Source organism: Rhyacophila brunnea, unplaced genomic scaffold (genome assembly GCF_057557595.1).
Source record: "Rhyacophila brunnea isolate RB1 unplaced genomic scaffold, BYU_Rbru_1.0 scaffold_21, whole genome shotgun sequence".
Lineage (NCBI taxonomy): Eukaryota > Metazoa > Arthropoda > Insecta > Trichoptera > Rhyacophilidae > Rhyacophila > Rhyacophila brunnea.
This window is the reverse complement of record NW_028232871.1, coordinates 4,770,580-4,784,464: the sequence shown is the minus strand read 5'-3', so window position 1 is coordinate 4,784,464 and position 13,885 is coordinate 4,770,580. Positions and strand designations below refer to the sequence as shown.

Sequence of the window (13,885 nt, the reverse complement as noted above, 5' to 3'; positions counted from 1 at the left end):
GATGAATACGGCCAACGCAACGAGAACTTTGATAATCGCTGTATTGTACAACTCTGACTAACTTTACAAGTAAATACCATACAGTAGGTAGGTACATATAATAATTATGTAGGTACTTATCTAATACTTATTATGATTCCATTATACTCATAATTGTATTGAAAAATAATTTGTATCAACATAATACGAATATGACAAACAAAATATTGCCTTTGTTACAGAAGTATACATAATATATAGTATTATAATTATTAATTGTTTGTAAGAGTTCCGCAGAAACAAACCATCTGACAAATTTAAACGACGTATCGAAATAGCGAATACGGAAAGATCACTAATTAATAGCTACAACTTAGGGGACCAAATGCTCAGCGTATGTCAAAATGGAGCTTCTATGGTATATTCAGAGCATAACCTTGGACATTCCTTAAGCGTTGTAGATAATCTATTTATATAATTTTGGAGCTTTATTATCTTTTATATTTATTTTAAACATTTAATGACTGCATAAAGTATTTTTATTACATAAAATAGTATTCTTTTAAACCTCTCGCTCTAATGTTTTTGAATATAGTCGTATTTCAGTACATCCATGTGCAGTGGTGTTAAGATTTTTTAGTTTTATTAATTTTTAAACGCATTTACAAAACCATTAGTAAAATTAATATTAATATTATATTGTGACATATTTACGATAAAAAAATATATTTTATAATCTTTGTGATCCCAAATTTGACAAGAATTAGGCATTTTATTATTCAAAAAATGGGCACGATTAACACATTTGAAGATAATTCTAAAGATACTGATTATAAGCAATGTCTTTGACCATTCAAATGTAATAAACATCTTACGAATAATGATTGCTTTATAATAATTATTGACCTAAGAAAAAGGTAGTATTTTTTTGAAATACACCATTTCTATTGGCATTTTCCAGTGGTTAAGCTACAATATACGGCCGTAGCCATAAATTGACATACGATAAAATGAAGTAGAGAGTAAGATCATGGTAACGGGCGTGTTTGAACATGTACCATTTTCAAAAAAAAAATTTTTTTTTGGATAGGATGTTCATTATTCGTATTACCCCATCTAACACCATCTGTAAATTATTGTAGTCTTTCAAAAAAAAAATCAAATACGCATGACTAACAAAGTTTAATTTGCACTATTTATGGCAGATCTTAACAGCCTACATCTACCCTTCGCTACTGCTACATAGATAAGTAAAGGTATGGTAAAGGGCAGTAAGAATATGTATCTATAGGGAGAGTTTTTTGACTACGCAATCTCCGTAAGTGTCTCAATGTTCAAAGCGTTAGTGTATATAATACGACTGGCCTATATCCAGGAACCTTCAATAGGAGACATTAACAAAATAAGAAGAAAAAATAACAGTATAAAAGTTATTGCACGTTTTAAAAAAATATTTTTATTCAATGAATTAATAATGAAGCATTATTTATTAGCGACAATATTTTGTAGCTTTGACTCAATGGATTTCAACTATTTTTGATACAGTTGTGGGAGAGTTACTGCCAAAAGTTTGTAAGTCTCTAATTTATAATGTTATGGAGTAATTTTTGATTTGCAACTTTGACATGCCCTCTGAAATCAGGTATATTGCTAATTTATTTGTACTTTATGTGCACACAAGTTTACTTTATGACGTGAATATATCTACACATCATCTGTTTTAACACTAAATACTTCAATTATCGACTTACCAACATGTTCCAGCAACCCCAAGATATTTTACATACTTGCTTAAAAATATTTATTCCACTGATTACACGTCATCATTTAAGAAAAGATGGAAGCCAATATTAACGGTATTTTAAACAACACCCCTGTTGCATTATTAGGACATTTAAACTTACTTGCGTTAATTACTTCATTAAACACAGCACCCATATTACGATGGTTGTAAGTTCAAATCCCATTCGGTAAAAAAATCTCTCTTGAAGTATAAATAATTATTATTTATTTTAAACTGAATATTTAGAGGAAGTTGATTGACTATAATTAATAACATATATGATAACATAACAATAATGTACAATAACTTTATAGTTCATTCATAGATTATTCAAAAAAAAAAAATATCCCATATTATGCCATTTTCCAAAAAAGAACTAACTCAAAAACAGTTCAAACCGTTTTGCGAAACAGTGTGAGTTGATTTCTTCGTATATAGCGCCATCCAATCAATAAATGTCTTAAAAAATGTAATTGAATACGTGTATTAATTAAGGGTCTAAGTACCAACAAGTAGTATTGCCTGTAGTTACAAAATACCGAGTCATTGCAGTAAAATTTCATGAAGCAGACCTTTTGAAAAATGTAGTTTTACAGTGTGAATCAATCACAAAAGCTTCTATAATTTTAGGTATTAAGAACTCGCAAGTGTCAATACACCATCGTCAGCTATTTTATATTGAATGCCGTTGACCACTGCAGTGCTACTTACACCATTATAAATAAAACACGCCAACAGACTTACAACGTCGACAGGTTTAATTATTTTGCTGTATTTTTTTGACTTGCTTGAGGCATTTAGACTATAGTTGAAGTTATTGGCGTTGGTATGTAGAACATTTTTCTATAAAAATATCAGTTTTTATGTTTTTGGTACTTAGCGCCTTAATTAATACACGTATTCATTATAACTATATTATGTACCTCATAAGCATATCTCATCACGTCGTATGGCGGAACAGGTTCTTCTCCTTTCATCCTCGACCCGACCAGATCCCAGTTGGTGTAGTTTCTCACATAGAAGACCAGCCCCGCTGGAGTAATCTCTTCAAGGCCCGGCATGTGAAAGTCAGCAGGGAACGGACTCAGGAAGGTGACATTGTGATTTCTGAAAAGAAAGAAATGGTTGTTGTAAATATTGCATTAATCTTTCTCTCCCGCACTTTTAACTTGACATTTTTGACAGTAGTAATAAGTAAATTATTTTTGCCACGCAATTGGCTCATTGTTTAGGCCTTGTCCAGATGGCGCGATTTGACTCGCGCACATTCCAGTTACATGTGACCTAATTGAGCCGTCCATATACACTCGCGATGTATCGCGGCAAGACGAGCGACATCTGACCAAGCTCTTAAGTGTTCATTTGCTCAAATAAGTCACGGGATACAGTCTGAAATGATTAGTGATTTAATAGCCAAAAAGCAAAAAAAATATTGAATATACATTTCAGATATAAGTATAATATTATATTATTATACCTGCTAGAAAAAAAAATACGACGCCCGACAGGAGTTAAACATGTAGCCACTGGATCCGCGCCAATGTGCTTTAACCAATTAAGCTACAGGTATCCTACTTAATTACGACATATTTAACTAATAGTTCAAACACGATGGTTAAAGTGTGTGAACCTGTGTAAAAGTTCCGTCGGACGTCGTATTTTTTTCAAAACAAGTTTTTTCTAGTAGGTTAATATCTGAGGTGTTTTCAAATTATGTATATTCAATATAAAGAATCTTATACTCTCATATTATCTTGTGAATTATTTGTTGAATTAAAGAAATGATTTAATAAAAAAATATTATTAAAAATGATTTTTTTTTTTAAAACCAAACTTATAATAATAATGTAAGCTGTTTTTTAGGGAGCCGTGAAATTTATTAGCTCACTGTCGCATGATTGGCGTATTCAGTTACGCAGACATTCAACGCACTGACTAATAAGATTAAAATATCATTTAAAATTGTGTTATAATTTAATAATTGTATGACTGGTTTGAACTGTTTCAAGGCTCCTTTTGAAATAATATGTCGAATCGATTGCATCATTTGCGTCAAATAAAATCACCGCTGGTAGCCATGTAATGTAAATCCGGCCCCAAAGATAAGCATGGTGTTATGCTGCCAATTTATCCGTACTAGTCGCTGTAATATATATATATAATATATGTCAACAACATTGTCAAAGCTCCGCGAACTATTTCTAATCGTTCCTGGTTTTAATTAAAAGATTTGAATGCGATAGTACTAACCCTACTTTTAATTAAATAGTACAATAATTTTATTGTCTTTTAGTGTTCACTTACTCTCCAGATTCGCCCACTTTGTGAAACTTTACTTTACACAATAATGATTAATTAACTACGTATTTAGTTTTGATTGTATAGGAACGATTTAAAACTTAACATGTAAATAAACCAGCTTTAAATATATTATTTAATTACCTACCAAACTTGTCCAAAGTTAAAATTTTCCCAAGAAAAACTACAAACGGGTTGAATCAGTCTGTGAATTAATAAAACCTGTTTAGATTAAACCGTCTGGTACATAAAAGCTTTCTAAAGCTTTCTCGTGGAAGTATTTGCTTTGCCAATATTTATAAGCTTATTTATAAGTTGCACAGTTAAAGAAAATCTCTTGTTTTTAACGAGGCCAAGGGTAAAGCAAGGGTGAATAAAAAATGCATCTTAAATATAATCAACAGCAAGGTCGCTACATAATATTCCAGTGACATGGGTAGTTATAGTAATTCAGTTCTTAGGGGCTCAAGTGACTAGTAGCCAAATTATTTTTTTCATGATTTAATGTGTTTTATTAATACTATCGACTGAATTATTGGCCTTTCATTCTCTGTTCTCAGGATCAGATGCTTGCTTTTATAAACGGAGTGAACGGACCCTATTTAACTACCGCAACAAGCGTCAAATCGGACTTTTAGTTTTCCAGCTCCCACAGTGACACAGTATAAAAAAATCAGTGTGTGTACTTATGTACGCGCGTTAGAAATTATACTTCTTTGGCGTAACAAAACAAAAACAAAGCTTGTGATAACCTAAATTCTTCGACTAGCTCTTAATTATTATATTGTTAAATTACACACTCAAGAAAAATCACCTCTTATTGGAGCGCCGTTGGTTTATTTCTATACACTTTAACTTATATTACTAAATTCTATAATTATTTCTCGTTATTTTTATTTTTAAAGTAACAACTGTCACTCTGACGTTTAATCGTTTGTTTAAGTAAGGAATTGCAAATGGCCGACATTAATAAATTCGTTGCCTATGCAACGGAAAAATTTTACTATCAAACTTGCATTTGTATACAGCTTACTGATTCGCAGCTAACTTCATATTGTCGCGCACTTTCGTAACGGTGTGCGCGCGCAGCTCTCAATTTCACTCTCTACTAAACGCCCCAAAAGAAGTATAACTTCAAAAAATTCCAGCCGATGATGTAGGTATGTAACTCAATATTTCTTCAATATAATTTGAGGCATTTCCGTCGTATACTCCGTCGACTCACTCTCATATATCACTTTGATTCTGCCTACAATTTGAGTTTAGACAACACCTTCAACTGGTGGTGTAACAAAAAAATAAGGTTATACTCAATTGCGTCGACTTAATGTGTACATTTTTCGCATGCGTTATTGAATATCACTTTTTTTCATTTTTTTTTTATTATAATACTGACATCTGTAGGTAGATTAAACCTAGGTTACTCAGTTCTGTAATATAGTGAGTAAACTTAGGTACAAATAAGAATGCAAGGAGAAATAAACGACTTTTTAGTAAGATCAGAAGCAAATCCGCACTACGCACATAATATTATAACTACAGGGGCTTGGTCATTTCGCATTTGAAGTCATGGGTCGCCGGTTTGATCTTAACAAAAAACGTACATTATTTTTTCAACGTGTGTGGTTGGGCCAAATATGCTAGCATTCCTTTCTTCCCACCAAGACCAGACGACGAACAATTACAGGTTATCAATCGACTGTGATTGAATAACATGGAGTTACCTCAAGTGCTATCCAGAAAGCAGACGTATTGCAAGCTTGTTAATAGCTTAGCTATCGCTAACTACCGAGTGACACTAAACGTATATGTTCAACCTTCGTTGCACTAAATCAGTTACGGTTTGAGTGAACGTCGCGTCTATGTCATCCACCCTGAACTTATCATCATCATTCATCAACCTCATATTTATCCATCAAAAGTGTACCGAACAACGCAAATAAAGACCCCTCCAAATCAACCCACCCGCACCACACTCGGTCTTAATCGAGCGTATCACGAGGCTCTAGGTTTGGTGTGAAGCATCCGTGGTTTTTTTACGATCTCAGGAGACTGAAGTCACCACGCTCTCAAGTGAGCTTTGTCTGAGTTGACCTAAGTTAATAAAAAGTCCCATAGGAGACAAAGATACGGAGAACTAACATAAAAGAAAATTAATTTAATTATAAATATAATCCCCCAGCATAGAAAAACCCTAAATACAGTCCACATAAAAAGCGTCATCAGCGTTTTACTATTTATTTTAAAGTTGAAAACGAGACAAAGTTGAATAGAAAATGGACAATCACCAATTCTCATAGAATATAGGTACTTTGACAATAATTATGTATTCTATACTCTTCAAAATATTTCTGATGATGCTGGGATGCAACTCAAAAAAATATATAATTATTAATTAACATCAAAATATTGAGCTATATATTGTCGTCCGAAAAGCAAAAATGCACTTGTGCATTAATTAAATTTTGAGAAAAACGCATTTTAAGTATTTTTGAAGTGAAAAAAATCGTGGAGAGGTTTTTACTGAATATTTTGAAATAAAATTTGGAACACATGTGACCTAATTACTCGAAATTGAGATGCAATTTTTTTTTTTATAATTTGTCAATTTTTGATTTTTAGGAGGTTTTAAGTCAACATGTTACCTTTTTCCTATATGCATTTATGAATAGCTTTATCTTCATCTTTTGATTTGCGAGCGTCTACTTTACGCTTATTGTGATCTTCCAAAATATTTATTTGGGCCTCTTTATCCGCTGCCAACATGTTTTTAAATTTTTCACAAATTTCACAAGTGCCCTTTTTCTGCAACGAAATAATTTTTTTTGTACAAAGGCCCTTACTCACTTTTAAATTACACTTGTTACCTTTTTCCTATAAATTAAATGAAGATCAGTTTACAAATACACAAGTAACCTTTATTTTCTTTGCTCAATTGTGAATTTATGGGTTTTGCTTATCAAATGCCGTTTTGCCCATAATGTAGAAAGAAAAATTACGAAGAAAACTGAATTCATAACTAAAAACCGTCAAAATTGCACATGTGCCCTTTTGCTTTTGGGGCGACGATATAATATGATATTCTAATAATTAATTATGCCTAATTTAAAATCAGCTACCTAAATGTCACATTGATAATTATTGTTAGTGTGTAACTATTATATACGAATTATTTGAAAATAAAACACCAAGTCGTAAGATAAGATTTTATTGGCAAATTAAAATTCAGATTCACAAAGTAAATTCTAGATCTATATAATAGATTATTGATTTTTTTTTGTAATTGGATATATTATTATCTGTAAAACACACTAGAATAGGTCTTTAAAACTAATTTATGTCATTTTCAGTAGCTATTACCTACTACGCCAATGCGCCCATCAAAAACAAGCATGTTTTATTATCTATCTTATCGGCGCCCATTGATTTTATCGGTTATTTTAATTAATACCGGTTTTCACTTAAAATTACTAAAAGTAATTATTCGCCCCTTGTATTGGGTCAGGTTTTGATTATTCGATAATGGATAATGTCACATTTATAATTATTGCATAATATATTTTGTTGCCGTAAATATATAATTCATTTTCTTCTTTGAAAACCTGTTGTTATAAGTAGGGCCCGGATTTATATGCTATTGCATGTTTTGTTAGGGTGTATGCACAGCTATGGGAGTCGCACAGAAATCCGTTTCGAAAGACGTAGAATCCAAAAATACTATTTTATTGTGCATATAAATGCATATTTGAGACGTTAGATCATATTTGACATATTAGTGCATATTTCATTAATAAATGCATATTTTAGAGCTTTTGCATTTATAATTTTATCTAAACATAACTAAATCAGGTAGATGCACTTGCATTTTTAATGCCATCCCCAAGCATTTCATTGATTTATCAGAAAAAGTGAAGTCATCTCGGGCACCTTTATTTAAATTTTGCGCTATCACATCTGTGGACGTTGAGAGATCATTTTCCGCATATAAACAAAATACTGATATATATGACGTGAAAACTTTAATGCCAGAGAATATTGAAAAAAACTATTGAAATATGATTGAAACTTGTTTTTTCGGACAAAAATACAGCAAATAGTATTAGGAATAGTTAAGTGTGTCGTTTTTGTTTTTTAAGTTGTGTTTAGTTTATATAGTTTACATTTACATTTTGCATTTCTTGCTCAATTATTTGTACCTACCTAACTACTTATAAACAAAATATTTTGAAAATTGTAATTGATTAACTTTATATTTATTATTTGTGTTTTTATGCTATTGTATTATATTGCTTAAGATTATTAATTTGTTATTCCCCTTTTAACGGTAATATTGGGTGAAGTAGGTATTTATAATATTTTTCCATAAAAGTGTCAATTTTTAACTGCATATTTATTTAGTTTTAGTGCATATTTCAATGATTTTAAGTGCATATGTGCATGCATATAATCATGTATTTTCTTGCATATAAATCCGCTCCCTAGTTATAAGAGTATACACTAAATGGTATTACAAGTAATAATTATATATATTATTTTTATATGTGCAATATCAACTTTTTGAAACTGCAGTATTGGTAAAACAAGTAGTGTGTCCAATTAAATTTAAAAAAAAGTGAACGACTTTCAGTTTTTATATTCAAGTATTTTACGCAACAACTTCCCAGCTTTTGATTTTCGAAGGTAAAGCTCCAGATCGAACACATGCTAAATTTGACAAGCCGATTCAAATTTAAAAAAGCGAACCTGAAATCGACTAGCCGCGATCGTATCCGATTAAATAAAATATTATTTTACAGTGCAGAAAGTCAGTTTCGTTCTTCTCTATTCAAGGACTCGCGAAAAGAAGCTTGTTTGTCAACCAGCCCCGTAAGGCTTTAAACCTTGAATACTTGAAAAAACATGTCTATAATAATATATTTATTTTTAATTTTTCAATAAAAAGATTTTTAAATATTATAAGGTTAAGTAAGGTGGCCGGTAGCTGATAGCCCTAATATTTTTTTAATTGAATATTGAAATATAATATCGAAAGGTCTGATATTTTTATAATAAACCACGGTTGTGTAATTTAACCATGTTATAACTACGTAGGTGTTTATACCTATCCTTCTTATTAGTAAACTATCTTCCAGTGGCGAAGGGTGGAAGTAGGCTGTTAAGATCTGACAAAAATAGTGCACATTAAACTTTATTAATCATACATATTTGTTTTTATTGAACCAAGACTACAATAATTTACAGATGGTGTTAGTTAGTTATTAAAAATTGAATTAATCCTGCCCAAACCAAACCGTAATAGTTTTGGTATATTTTGGGCGATTCGGCAAAATTATGCACACTTTTTCATTCATACTTAATTTTTTTCGTTGAATTATGAATACATATTACAAATGGTTCAGGTTAATTTTTATTTTGGGGTATAAGCCCTGCCTAATCCAAACTACAATATATAAAATATACTATTCTACCTATAAAATATCCAAAATTATGAATGATTTAATAGCACAATTTTAGATTGAGGTATTTTTTGACTATTATAAATTATTGTGGTTTGATTTCGCAGGGTTTAATTGAATTTTAAAAACTAACCAATACCATCTGTAAAGTGTATTCTTAGTTCAATGAAAACAAATATGTATTACTGACAAAGTTTAATGTGCACTATATGGCGGATCTTAAATCTGTACAATATTTTTCAATTTATTTATTTTTTTAATACACCGTGGACGTCACAAATTATAAGTTTAAGACGTTCACAACATGACAATTAGAAACAAAGAAATATAAAACAGTATTACATAAAAAAGAGATATATAGTATGTTATTAAACAGTAGAAATATGTAAATACAAAAAATATTAATTAGATAGGTACAAGAAAGTACACCGGATGAGTTAAGCAGACCCTATTTTAAGAATTTATAAAACAACGTCCACCTATACTCATTCTCACGTAGGTGGAATATATCGACACCCGAAGCAATTTCGTTGAACATAGTTATCGCCCTCCCAATTGGCATTACCAGTGGCAGGTTGATTCTGCACCTTGGGAGAATAAACAACTGATGGTCTCTATTTCTAAGATAGTTATCAGGGACATACAGGTCATCACTGCTCAGAATGGCAGAGTTCTAATTTATATCTCGTATAAGTCGAAAAAAATGCGTAGCTAAATAAAGATTTCTTCTAAATTGCAAACTGCATTATGTAAGCCTAAAAGCTAAAAGCCTACCTCCACCCTTCGCCACTCTTAGCTGCTGATGTAAAACAATTTGATTAAACTTATCCATCACGCTCTCTATAAATATTCAATATTGTTTCATTAGTTAGGGCTAAATAAAACAATGCCAGGTCACTGATATTTAAACGTTTATCAATCCCCACTTTTAAAAGCACATTTTTCAATATACCGACAGATAGATACCAAAATTTCCTAATAGAATTAAAACTATTCTCGGCAAGTAAATAATATAAGTGAACAGAGTAAATTTTACCATACCCAGTAAAAAAAGCCAATAAATTTTCCCGTAGGTTCTCACTTCAATTAGACTGACCAGTTTACTGGACATGAACGCATATTATATTCGTGTTATATTTCTTGTCCTCAAATTGAAATTTATTAGTTAATTAATTATTAATTTTTATTATTACATTACAACGTTTTTCTTAGCTCGTATTATTATTTGTCTGGTGTTTCTTTGTCCAGTACAAATCTTGTAATCGATTTTTAACTAACTTCTCGACTAGCTAGACATTTGAAACTTTAATAAAATATCAGAACACGATGCCAATGCATTTTTTAATACTTTTAGCCATCTTTAAATAGAATTGAATTCATTTTCAGTTAATTCTGTTTTGTATTAAAAGTTATTACGATACCATTATTGGTTGCTAGGGGTCTGGGATCCTAGCAACTAAATTAATAATATATACGTGCGTTACTATGGAAATCAATATGACATGTCAAAATGACATTTCAGTATTATCTCTATCAAGTACAATTTTTTTTGATCGTTTAAGCTAGTCAAGTCAATTTTATTTGATTCAACAGAAAATTTAAAAACGTTGTACATAAAAAGTTCTTTTTATCTTGTATGTATAATATTATTCAATACTCATGGGGACTATCCAAGTAAATACTGTAGCGCGCACCGGTCCCATTATATCACTACACTATTCCCTTGGATAGAAAATGACAGAATAGTGCTACTAAATATTGACATGTTGTACAATATTATATAGTACATAATAATTCTAATAGCCCTGGAAAACTCCGAACCCATTACTACACAAGTGACGCAAAATTCCCGGTTCCTGGAAATAATCCAATATTAATTATTATAAGGTAACTAAATCTAAAACTCCCACGATGGCCGCGCGGCTTAAGCGTCGGACTATAGCGTCGTGGGTCCCAGGTTAAAATCCTGGATCTGGCAAGTACACATATTGTTTTTCAATTTGTTGTTTGAGTCAGAGTATAGACCTAATAGGTTGAGCAAGTGGCTGACATCCATTTCTCGTAAAAACAAAATTTGTTAATACAAACTTTCATTCTGTGGAGGCTCATATGATCCTATTAGGATCGGACATGGTCGAGAGAGAAAGAAAAATTTAAAAATAACATAATCTTCTAACTTATTCGTAAATTTTTAAACGAAGTATAAGGCTAAATATTATTTTTTTAACAGATAAAATTACTGCTATAAATATAAATTGCTGTCAAGGTTCTGATAGCACAACGGATCAAAGTAGGTACATTGATTTCTTGGTAGGTATGTAGTTTAAGTAAATTCATTTAAAAAATTAATAATAATATGCAAATGTAAATTATTCGTAATTACTTATGTAATATAAACTATTCTTAACCTTAACCTTAATGTTTGTGTTTTTATAAAAATATTTCCATTTTCATTAAAGACACATTTTTTAGATAAAACTAAAATTAGATACTTTACTATGAAAAGCAAATCTAGTATTCATATACAAGTGGTATGGTGAATATTGTAATGAAATAAAATTCTTTTCATTTTTTCTTCCGACCATGTCCGATCCTAATAGGATCATGGGCCTCCACAGAGTGGAGGTTTGTATTGACAGATTTTTGTTATTACGAGAAATGGATGTCAGCCACTTGCTCAACCTATTAGATTGTGAGATAGTGAGATTTGGACTACCATCTTTCACTTTCAGGACGGACAGTGGATCTTGTATATTAAGCTACCGATCCAACCGTACCTTTAGATATTCCCTACTGGAATTTAAAATACCTTTAGATAATAATAGATTATTATGGAATTAGCAAGTATTTTTAAGACAGCCATATTTTGGAAAGAGAATTGATATTGGTTAAAATCTCACTCGGTCAAAATTATTGTTAATGATTTTTTAAAATAATTTAATTCAATTTATTTATTTTACATATTGTGGACATAACAAGGATGGAAAGTCTTGGTCGCTCAAAGGATGGCGAAATTTAAATGTGGTCACGATCCTCAGCCATGAGTGCACGACCAAGAAGAAGAAAGACATTACACAGAATAATAATAAGAAAAAAAAAGTAATAAAAGAGATAAAAATGAAAATATAAAAAAGATAACATAATATAAACATACAAACGCAGTGAAAATACAATTATACATATATAGTATTTCAAAGAAGTACACCGAGTTAGCTAAAGAAACCCTATTTCAAGAATTTATAAAATAGCGTCCACCTAAACTCACTCTCACGCAAGTGGAATATATCAACACCCGAAGCAATTTGGTTGAACATAGTTATCGCCCTCTCAATTGGCATTACCAGTGGCAGGTTGGTTCTGCACCTTGGGAGAATAAAAAACTGATGCTCGCTATTTCTAAGATAGTTATCAGGGATACACAGGTCAACACTGCCCAGAATGGCAGAGTTCTCATTTATACCTCGTATAAGTCGAAAAAATACGTAGCTTAATAAAAATTTCTTCTAAATTGCAGACTGCAGTATTTAAGCATACCTAAGAGAAAGTCAGTTGGATAAAGCTACGGATATTATCCAACTTCAAGTAAAGGAGTATCAAGAATTTCTTCTGAACCCTTTTGACCATAAGGCCGTACTTCAACTGATGCGGTGCCCACTCTCAAGCCTGCTTTGAACTAAAGAATTAAACAAAAGTTTTATTACCGTAACATTCGAAAAGACCCGGGAAGTACGCATGACGAAGCCCAACATCTTAAGCGCCTTGTTACAAATGGAAAATGAATAAGAAAATGGGGTACTGTTCGTTAGTCAGGAATACAGCGGTAAACACATTTTGAAAATACTCGATATACTGGATTATTTGTTAGTTTGGGTTAGTTTAGGTTAGGTTAGGTTGGGTTAGGTTAAGTTAGGTTAGGTTAGGTTTGCTTAGGTTAACCTAACAAATAATCCAGTTTATCGGCTATTTTCAAAATGTGTTTTCCGCTGTATTCCTGATAACCGAACAGTACCGAAAATGGTTTCAAAATTAAGATTCTTATAACTTTGTACAAATATCAATTCGTGATAAAACTCAATTTTTACTGATTGTTTGTTGAATTTAAAATATTTTCTACTTGTCTGGAACTTATACCTTTTAGATCTTTGTCCCCGTATTATAATTATATTTTGAAGTAATTTAAATATCACTTTCTTGTAAAACCTAAGCAGTGCAATTTTTTAACACGCAAATAATTAAATAAACAGAACGAAATTAATTACTGAATTATTCCGAAGCATTTCAGTTTTGAATTAATTATTTTGTGGAATTGCCATTATAAAACCGGCGTATCGTTCCGTGTTCAATCAAAAGCTCTCGTTCCTTGAATAAT

The 13,885-nt window shown here is 31.2% G+C and overlaps 1 protein-coding gene across 1 annotated transcript in view; it reads right to left on the bottom strand.

The window, feature by feature from the left end:
* Window positions 1-13,885, bottom strand: part of Ugt50B3 (UDP-glycosyltransferase family 50 member B3) — a 195,586-nt gene that overhangs the window by 11,136 nt on the left and 170,565 nt on the right. Inside the window, exon 3 of the mRNA XM_085948738.1 lies at window positions 2,686-2,869. Within this exon, the coding sequence (XP_085804864.1) occupies window positions 2,686-2,869 (184 nt within the window). The remainder of the gene's footprint in view (window positions 1-2,685; window positions 2,870-13,885) is intronic.